Genomic DNA, 11,152 nt, shown 5'->3' with positions numbered 1-11,152 from the left:
AATCCGGAATTCTCCTCTTCCCCCTTCCTTTTTTAGTTTAGTTGTGGTTAGGGTGTTGTAAGGAATCTATGTCTTAACTCTTGAAAATAAGATTTTGAATTGCAAATTGGCACAGTTTTGAAAGAGAAATAGGGTGTAGGAGTTCACGCTCTTGGGTAGCTGATTGTTTACACGTGGCACAGCATTTTATTTCAAAACAGCATATACTTTATTGCCCATCATAAACTTTACACTTCCAAAATGAAAACAACCTTCCTTCAGTATTAATGGAAAACAGTAACAGCCTATCCTTCAGGCTGAATGAAACAACATAAATGTAGCAGCTTCACCAGACTCTGTATTTCCAGCAGCAGCTTACACTTGTATTAAACGTGTTCACCAAACAAATACCACTCTGTTTGGCTGCAGCATACCTCTCTTTGCAGAGCAGACTAACCAGCAGCTCTGTCTTTCTCCAGTCATGGTACACTCTATACTGCTGAGCTAACCTAGCTGCTGTTAATTGGCCTGTAAACCCGGACAGAATCTATTTTTTTCTTTTTTCAAACCAGATTCTTTTGGTGACTCAAAAAATCAAAATCCAGTCACATTAAACCATCTCAGTAAGCTAGTTTTACTGGTACAGCTTACATTACTGACACATATGTACCATCCAGAACCTTACCTCCTTCTTTCCTAGAAGAGATCGAGGCAGAATGTCCTTGTTCATTCATTCGACCGAACCAAGAGAGCTGAGAGCAATTGTAACTTTCAGATTATGAAAAGTTCCTTGCAGTTTCATAAAACCCCTGTTCTACGGCTGCAGTTTGTTTTTAAACAAAACAACCTAAAAACTTTGCTTTTCTCATCCTCATTAGGTCCAGTACTGAGTCTCCACCGCTGCTACTGTTGTCTCTTATTGTCTGCAGCGCTGCTGATGTCACTTTGACAGCGCTGCAGTCAATCAGTAAGCTTAGCAGTTTGCGCCTCCTACTTGGGCACAGCCACTGAGCTCACTCATTGGCTGCAGTGCTGACGACATGACATCAGCAGAGCTGCAGACAATAACAGCCACCAGAAGTAGCAGCGGAAACTCAGCGCTGTATCCAGGAAAGGGTAAGTAAAACACCGTTTTTGTTTTAAACTGTTTCCAGGGAACAGGATATTAATTTATGTCCTTATTTTTTTTTTAGGCAAAGTGGAAATTTAAACTTTTATATATATATTTTTTTTTAAAAAGCATTCTTTTAGACCCCGTTGGTGACTTGGGCCTGCAGAACAAAATTCCTGATCTCCTATGAAGCCTAGCGAATTGTCTGAGCTTCCTTCTACATCAGTACAATGCTCCTTTAAATGTATCCCGCAACCCGGGTACCACACTTGAAAATTGCCGGCCGTAACAGGTCAAAAGTATCGCGCACATCTTCTCCAGTGTAAGGAATCTCTTGATATGCCACACCAGTGTAATGAGTTCCATATCGACCCATCACCAAAATTTAGTATGCCCATCAACGACTGGATTTCTCACTGATTCATATTTTTATTATCATCTATTAGCTAGAGTAGAGAGCGGCTACAAAGATTGTCTCTCCTGTGGGGGGAGCCGTAAACAGGCAACTCATTGATTTCAGTATGGACTGTGTAATGCTTTGTTTCATCTGCGGGGGTGCTGTAGGAAAATTGAACACTTGCAGATTACAGCTGATTGCTGAGGGTGCAAGCTTGTGGTGTGCTGTATTATAGGGGGGATCACATCACGATCGCCTGCCCATCTGGCTCTACCAGTTAATATGAATTGCTGATGTCGACAAACCCTTTAAGTGCGCTTAGGTACTGTAATTGTTCTTCAGGTTGTATTCACACAAAGTGGTTGAGCCACATTTCCTAGCTCTTGACCAGGAAGCTGCCACAAAAACCTTGTGCAGATTTTACCTTGATGTGCAGTGGTGTTGCTCATTAACTAGAGATGGTACAAAATGATTCGCAAGACCCAGTCCAGCAAGAGGTGGTTCACAGGGCTCCCATCTGGTGGCAGAAGATTACTTATGTGGCTGCTGGACTGGGTCTTGTGTATCGATTAACCCATGAAAAATTGTGATGAATCCACATGTATTTGGGGCACAGTTGTCCGCACACCCCACATTACACCATAACACCAGTGACTTATCAATCCCAAATTCCCACCGTCCCCCAGGACAATCCCAGACATTGTCCCACCCCCAAAAATGACTTGAAATCTTATATTAAAGTGCTTTTTTATTTGTACGACTCAAGTAATTAGTGGTCACATTATTTTTGATGTCCGTTGTATTGGTCCATAGGATAATAATTGCAAATTTAATGTCCATTGTTTGGTTGTTTAATTAACCCTTTGGTCATAGTGTGCACGCCTGGCTACACATGGTGCAATTTTTGTAAAGATGAGAATGAAATTGATTTTTATTGTATAGCAGACATAACTTCCATTGACTAATTTCATGTATGGACATAAATGCTTCTCTTTCGCCCTTGTAATATACATTTTTTTCTATTATTTGGATAGGAGAAAGATAATACAAGCTTGTCTAGCATTGAGAGCCCGTCTATTGTATAGCAGATACAACTTCCTGTGACTACTTTCAGATCTCTATATGTACAGTACTTAAATGGTGGTCACCCAAACAGGAAGTCAGGTGTTTGTTAGTCAGGTTGAATATCCAAATGGTGCAGTATGAATTGAGGAAAAATTAAATTAGAAAATAATCATAGATTCATCAATTGTATCCAAAACTCCATTATATGAGGTGAAGTCAACCTCTACAACAGACCAAGCCTTTAAGACCTTTCAGTATTCGGCCTGTTACCCAGAACATCTTATTAGCTCGGAAATAGTTAATCATAACGGAGAACGATATTTACAAATTAATCAATTTCACTGCTAAGTTCTGTCCTGTCATCCCACAATTTCTCCCCACCATGCCCATTGTTTTGGGCTCTGTCCACACCACGGTCAATAATTGAAATGTCATAAGCAATTAAAGGGGATTCCTTACTGCCTCCAGATCTCCTGACCTAGACTGTGGACGAAATATCCGTGAGAATAGTGAGTGTCTGTACGTTCATTTTGTATTACAGTTTAGGGCCTAAATGCTTAAAGAGGACCTGTCAGTTGCGATAAATATGCAATTTTATTTATCTGGTGTAAATGCTGCTGTTCTCCTGAATCCGGCAGTGTTTTTCTTTTCTTCCTGAGCCTCCCCATTGCCAAGATATGACCTCCTCTACCCTTTATATTTAGAAAAGTGGGCGTGATCCTCAAGTACACTCCTACAGAGAAACGTTTTTGTGCACTCCCAATTGTCTAACAAGACTAAATTTACAGACAGTGAAGAAAGGGTGATATCTCAGGAACGGAGAGGCGCAGGAATGAACGAAAAATAACGTCGTATTCAGGAGAACATTTACACAAGGAGCAAAAAAAAAAAATCATATTTATGGTAAGTGACTGGTCCTCTTAAATCCGAGGGATACATAAGAGGGTGTTCAGAAAATTCAAAGAACAATTTCTATTAAATATCAATATGATTAAAATTTAATATTTTAAGAGCAATTTCTGTCACAATTGACCCATACTAATTACTAAATTAATTTATAATGAACATTTTTTTTTAATAAACACCATTTTGATTCTATGTCTCTCCCATTATGCCTCGGAATAGAGCACAAATTTTATATTCCCTCACCTGGGAGGAGCTTTATTATGTGCTCAATTTTGGCCCTTGCTTATTAACAAATGTAATACTATCCCTCCAGACAACAAAATGTGGTCCCTTGAGGATGAGAATGTAACTACTATAATACTGTCCCTTATGAACTAAAATATACTCTAGTGCAACCTCCTAAGGACAAGAATAAAGCTACAATTTTGCTGGATTCTCTGGGTCTGAATATAGTCACTATAATACCACCCCCTAAAAACTATAACTACTATAACACTGTTCCCGGAGGACAAAAATGTGGTCCTGGACAAGTAGGATCAATTTTATATATGTCTGGAATTACGCTATAAGTAATAAATCATAGGCCTCTGTCCGAATACAGATGACTGTGAAACATGGTGCAAGTATGGACCACAATGTTTGTACTGACCACGGGTCTTCTGACATGAACTCAACAGCTTCAAATATGGCTATGGGGCTGTTTAATTTGGGTCAGGAGACCCACAGCCAGTCCGTACATCTGAATTCAGCCTTAAAATTTAACCAGGAAAAGTGTCATGCCCTAATCACATTCCCAATCCATTTTGTCAGGTCGTTTTTTTAAAAAAAAAATGATCACCAGCTTTCCAGTTATCTCATCTGTTTTCTGGATCCATAAATTGAGATTATGCCATCCAATCGAAAAAAATATGATGTGTGCATGTAGAAAAATAATCATATTTTTTGAAAAAATTATAGGGTGTTTTTATATAAATTGTCTCAGAGGACTAGACATATTGGATATTGGGCGTGCATTAGTAAACATAATTTAGGAGTAACCACCAAAAACCTTTGTAACAGCATGGGTCGAGAAAATCTGAAGGAACACAGGTTTAGAAGATGAACTTTCCAGTTGATATAGTCTACATTGTCATAATAAATATACATGAGTAAAGTGTTATATTAATGGAGATGTAGTCCCCAGTGGCAGTCCTGCAGTATTGGCCTTTAGCAGCTCTTAAAATCAGCTGATTTTGACTCTCCTGCGTAACACAAAGTCAAAGTTGGCAGAAGTATTCATGGCATAATATACGTTGGCAGTGTCCGGGATGGTCAGTTCTGTAATGAATTGGAAAGAGAGAAAATTACTGTGGAAACCAAACAAATTTGGATATGTACAGATACTAATACTAAACAATGGGTCAATTACACAATATTCATCTCAATTCAACACGTCAGTATACCATCTTAACACACTATCTTAGAAAACCATTTAATACACCATCTAAAGACAGAACCTTAGTATGCCACTCTACCATCTTCAAACATCATCTTAGTACACCACCTTGATACATCATCTAAGGACGCGACCTTAGTACACCTTCTAAAGACACAACCTTAGTACACCACTGTAGGACATCATCTAAGGACACACACGACCTTCTTAGAACACTGTCAGTGGACCTTAGTACACCATCTTGAGATCCCATCTAAGAATATGACCTTATTACAACATCTTGAGACACTAACTAAAGGCTCAACTTTAATACACCATCTTGAGACCCCATCTAAGAACTCTAGAACACCATGTTGTGACCCCATCTAAGGATATGACCTTACGACACCATCTGAAAGTAGAACCTTGTTATACCATTTTAGTACACCATCTTGAAATACCATCTTAATACATCACGTTAGTATATTATCTTGAGACATCATGTCCTTAGGACACCACCTTAGTACACCATCTTAAAACAAAACCTTAAATAGGGTCTCAAGATGGTGTACTAAGGACACGGCCTTAGTACACCATTGAGACACCATCGTAGGAAACCATTCGAGAGGGTCTACATTCTCATGAATTTTCTTTCTTTCTTTTCTTAGGTACTGTTTAAAATCAGTGCCACAACTTAAAACATTGTTCTCTCAACTTTCAAAACTCAGATTTTTTTTGTAAATATTAACATGTATAGATACCGTTGACATATAGATTATAGGAGAAGCAGGTTGTTAAGAGCCAAGTGACATAAATGTTAACACATATTATAACATTGTTTCTAACAATTTATTGTAATAATAATAATAAAAAAAGTAAATTATTAGAATATGAAACATGACAAAAATAAAAAAATACACTGCTCAAAAAAATAAAGGGAACACTCCAATAACACATCCTAGATCTGAATGAATGAAATATTCTCATTGAATACTTTGTTCTGTACAAAGTTGAATGTGCTGACAACAAAATCACACAAAAATCATCAATGGAAATCAAATTTATTAACCAACGGAGGCCTGGATTTGGAGTCACCCCCAAAATTAAAGTGGAAAAACACACTACAGGCTGATCCAACTTTGATGTAATGTCCTTAAAACAAGTCAAAATGAGGCTCAGAATTGTGTGGCCTCCACGTGCCTGTATGACCTCTCTACAACGCCTGGGCATGCTCCTGATGAGGCTGAGTATTGTGTGTGGCCGCCACGTGCCTGTATGACCTCCCTACAACGCCTGGGCATGCTCCTGATGAGGCTGAGTATTGTGTGTGGCCGCCACGTGCCTGTATGACCTCCCTACAACGCCTGGGCATGCTCCTGATGAGGTTGCGGATGGTCTCCTGTGGGATCTCCTCCCAGACCTGTACTAAAGCATCCGCCAACTCCTGGACAGTCTGTGGTGCAACGTGACGTTGGTGGATGGAGCGAGACATGATGCCCCAGATGTGCTCAATCGGATTCAGGTCTGGGGAACGGGCGGCCAGACCATAGCTTCAATGCCTTCATCTTGCAGGAACTGCTGACACACTCCAGCCACATGAGGTCTGGCATTGTCCTGCATTAGGAGGAACCCAGGGCCAACCCCACCAGCATATGGTCTCACAAGGGGTCTGAGGATCTCTTCTCGGTACCTAATGGCAGTCAGTCTACCTCTGGCGAGCACATGGAGGGCTGTGCGGCCCTCCAAAGAAATGCCACCCCACACCATTACTGACCCACTGCCAACCCGGTCATGCTGAAGTATGTCGCTCTCCACGGCGTCTCCAGACTCTGTCACGTCTGTCACGTGCTCAGTGTGAACCTGCTTTCATCTGTGAAGAGAACAAGGAGCCAGTGGCGACTTTGCCAATCCTGGTGTTCTGTGGCAAATGCCAAGCGTCCTGCACGGTGTTGGGCTGTGAGCACAACCCCCATCTGTGGACGTCGGGCCCTCATACCACCCTCATGGAGTCGGTTTCTAACCGTTTGTGCAGACACATGCACATTTGTGGCCTGCTGGAGGTCATTTTGCAGGGCTCTGGCAGTGCTCCTCCTGTTCCTCCTTGCACAAAGGTGGAGGTAGCGGTCCTGCCGCTGGGTTGTTGCCCTCCTACAGCCCCTCCACGTCTCCTGGTGCACTGGCCTGTCTCCTGGTAGCGCCTCCAGCCTCTGGACACTACGCTGACAGACACAGCCAACCTTCTTACAACAGCTCGCATTGATGTGCTATCTTGGATGAGCTGCACTACCTGAGTAACTTCTGTGGGTTGTAGAGTCCGTCTCATGCTACCACGAGTGTGAAAGCACAACCAACATTCAAAAGTGACCAAAACATCAGCCAGAAAGCATTGGTACTGAGATGTGGTCTGTGGTCCCCACCTGCAGAACCACTCCTTTATTGAGGGTGTCTTGATAATTGCCAATAATTTCCATCTATTGTCTATTCCATTTGCACAACAGCATGTGACATTGATTGTCAATCAGTGTTGCTTCCTAAGTGGACAGTTTGATTTCACAGAAGTTTGATTTACTTGGAGTTATATTCTGTTGTTTAAGTGTTCCCTTTATTTTTTTGAGCAGTGTATATGGTATAATGTCCATTTTTATTTTACAAGATTATCGAGAATGAGCGTACCTAGGATTGCTTGTTTCACTATAATCGTGAAGTCTAAACAGGCTGCCCATCACCTGACGAATGAGCAAAACGCTTGTTCGTCGGGTGAAATAATCATTAGGTTTGGACAAATGATCACTGTTCTTGCCAGAACATAATCTTATGTAAATAGGACCTGTGCTGCCGAGAACAATGAAAGCTTATGCTCAGTGAACAATCTATTTCAGATCGTTACATACGTATTTAAATCTGGTTCGGCTTATTTAAACAGGTGATTAAAATTTAGACAAAAATGCATAAAATCTAAAAACAAAAAAAATTCATAACATTCTACACATAAAAGGAGACAAAAATAGCTAGAAATCTGAAAATCTAATTGACAAAATAAATATAAACAAATATCTGAAAAAAAATCTGATAAACTAAAAAGAAAATAACATGACAAAAATAAATGAAAGAAAAAAAATGACAAAATTAAAAAAGGAGGTGTGATGGTGTGGGGGTGCTTTGCTGGTGACACTGTTGGGGATTTATTCAAAATTGAAGGCATACTGAACCAGCATGGCTACCACAGCATCTTGCAGCGGCATGCTATTCCATCCGGTTTGCGTTTAGTTGGACCATCATTTATTTTTCAACAGGACAATGACCCCAAACACACCTCCCGGCTGTGTAAGGGCTATTTGACCAAGAAGGAGAGTGATGGGGTGCTACGCCAGATGACCTGGCCTCCACAGTCACCAGACCTGAACCCAATTGAGATGGTTTGGGGTGAGCTGGACCCCACAAGTGACCCCATTTTGTAAACTAGACCACTCAAGGCACCTATCTAGATGCATAGTGAGCACTTGGAACCCCTAGGTGCTTCACAAATTGATTTGTAAAAATGAAAAAGTTTTTTTTTTTCCACTTTTTCATTTTTACGAATCAATTTGTGAAGCACCTGGGGGTTCCAAGTGCTCACAATGCATCTAGATAGGTGCCTTGGGGGGTCTAGTTTACAAAATGGGGTCACTTGTGGGGGAGCTCCAATGTTTAGGCACACAGGGGCTCTCCAAAAGCAACATGGCGTCCGCTAACAATTTGAGCCGATTTTCCATTCAATTTGTTAGCGGACACCATGTCGCGTTTGGAGAGCCCCTGATGTGCCTAAACAGTGGAGCTCCCCCACAAGTGACCCCATTTTGGAAACTATACCCCTCAAGGATTTTATTAAGGGGTATAGTGAACATTTTCAACCCAGAGGTACGACACAGAATTTGATAACATTAGGTCATCATATTGAATAAGCTGTCATTAGTCTTGAGCGCAAGTGCTCGCTACTTGAGTTTGCATTGGGTACTCGGGTATGCACCATGTACTGCGTGTGCTCGAGTGACATGCTCGAGTCCCTGCCCCGCATGTTTCACGGTTATTAGACACCCAAAAAAAAACATGCGGATATCGCTCGTGCATGGCAGGCAATCCCTGCAAAGTTTTTTTGGCCGCGAAGCATATGGGGCGGAGACTCGAGCATGTCACTCAAATACCCACGATACTCAATGCATACCAGAGCACCCGATGCAAACTCAAGTAGCGAGCACTTGCGCTCAACACTAGTCGCCATATCGTCATCTTTTTTTCTTACTTTTGAAAAAAATCCCAACCCCATCACAACCCTAACCCCAAACCAGCCCTAACCCTAGCCCAACCCTAACCCTAGCACAAACCTAACCCGAGAGTTTATTTTTTACGCCGTTCCTCGTGCGGTATAAGTGATTAGACGACTTTATTCTTCGGGTCGGTGCAACTACAGCGATACCAGAATCATATGGGGTTTTTATGATTGACAGCTGTCACACACTAAAAGACGCATTTTTTGTAAAATCTAGTTTTTGCATCGCCATATTTTGAGAGCTATAATTTTTCCAGATTTTGGCAGACAGTCATGTGACGGCTCGTTTTTTGCGGGATGACTTGACGTTGTTATTGGTGCCATTTTCAGGCACGTGACATTTTTTGATCGCTTTCTATTCTGATTTTTGGGAGGCAGAATAAACAAAAACCAACAATTCAGGAATTGTTTTTTTTTGTTTTTTTTTATGTCGTTCCGCGTGTGGTAAAATTGATAATGCAGCGTTATTCTTAGGGTCAGTGCATTTACAGCGGTACCGAATTTATATCGTTTTTCTATGTTTTGCACTTTTACATACTAAAAGCAATTTTATAGAAAAAATTATTTTTTAGCGTCGCTTTATTCTGAGAGCTATAACTTTTTTATTTTTCTGCTGATGGAGCTGTATGGCAGCTTGTTTTTTGCGGGACGAGATGATGTTTTCAGTGGTACCATTTTTATTTATATTCGTCTTTTTGATCGCGTGTTATTCCATTTTTTGTTTGGTGGTATGGTGATAAAGCATTGTTTTTTGCTTCGTTTTTTATTTTTTTAACGTGTTCACTGAAGGGGTTAACTAGTGGGACAGTTTTATAGGTCAGGTCGTTCCGGACGCGGCAATACCAAATATGTGTACTTTTATTGTTTTTTTTATAATAATATTTATTGATGGGTACATTATATTTTTATTTTTGGTGGATTATTTTTTTTATTTTTTTTTTAAATATTTTTACAATTTTTTTTTTATTTTTTTTTTCACTTTATGACACTTTTTACACTTTTTTACTTTGTCTCACTATGGGACTTTCACTTTTTTTTCTCTGATCACCTGAATGGCACAGGAATGCAGCACCATCCCTCTGCCATGCAGGCTGTCAGCGCTGGACAGGGAGAAGATAGTTTGGAGATGCACTGCGCATGTCCAAAAAATCTTCCTGCTGTCTGGTGACCCGGATGTTGTCATGACGACATCGGGTCGTCATGGCAACATCCTGGAAGCCACGGCAGACAGCGCTGGAGGCCGAAAGAGGAGGTGAGTATCGGCGATCACCTCCCCTTGCCACCGCAATGCTGCGATCGACTGCGATCGCAGCATTGTGGGGGTTAATGTGCCGGGAGCGGTGCGAGACCGCTCCCTGCACATAGCAAGGGGTGTCAGCTGTGACAATCAGCTGACACCCGGCGGCGATCGCGCCCGCACAACCTGTGTGCGGGCGAAATCGCCAGGGCGTATAAATACGTATCTGGTCCATAAGTCCCAGGGCACAGATACGTACTAATACGCCCTATGTCGTAAAGGGGTTAAAGATTCTTCTCTATTTTCATGACTTTGAAAATTGTAAATTCACACTGAAGGCATCAAAACTATGAATTAACACATGTGGAATTATATACTTAACAAAAAAGTGTGAAACAACTGAAAATATGTCTTATATTCTAGGTTCTTCAAAGTAGCCACCTTTTGCTTTGATGACTGCTTTGCACACTCTTGGCATTCTCTTGATGAGCTTCAAGAGGTAGTCACCGGAAATAGTCTTCCAACAATCTTGAAGGAGTTCCCAGAGATGCTTAGCACTTGTTGGCCCTTTTGCCTTCACTCTGCGGTCCAGCAAACCCAAAACCATCTCGATTGGGTTCAGGTCTGGTGACTGTGGAGGTCAGGTCATCTGGCGTAGCACCCCATCACTCGTCTTCTTGGTCAAATAGTCCTTTCACAGCCTGGAGGTGTGTTTGGGGTCATTGTCCTGTTGAAAA

The 11,152-nt window shown here is 41.3% G+C and overlaps 1 protein-coding gene across 4 annotated transcripts in view; it reads right to left on the bottom strand.

Moving 5' to 3' along the window:
• Positions 1–2,208: 2,208 nt before the first annotated feature.
• Positions 2,209–11,152, bottom strand: part of RGL3 (ral guanine nucleotide dissociation stimulator like 3) — a 51,150-nt gene continuing 42,206 nt past the window's right edge. For 2 of the 4 annotated variants that reach the window (XM_073654278.1, XM_073654276.1), the window contains one exon: positions 2,209–4,775. In XM_073654278.1, coding sequence (XP_073510379.1) covers positions 4,681–4,775 — 95 coding nt within the window. In that variant the 3' untranslated portion in view covers positions 2,209–4,680. The remainder of the gene's footprint in view (positions 4,776–11,152) is intronic. The other 2 variants (XM_073654275.1, XM_073654279.1) reach the window with 1 other exon arrangement.

Source organism: Phyllobates terribilis, unplaced genomic scaffold (assembly GCF_046119375.1).
Source record: "Phyllobates terribilis strain yellow unplaced genomic scaffold, ASM4611937v1 Scaffold_11__3_contigs__length_659146591, whole genome shotgun sequence".
In the NCBI taxonomy this organism is placed as follows: Eukaryota; Metazoa; Chordata; class Amphibia; order Anura; family Dendrobatidae; genus Phyllobates; species Phyllobates terribilis.
The sequence above is the reverse complement of the archived record's forward strand: the minus strand, read 5'-3'. Positions and strand labels throughout refer to the sequence as shown.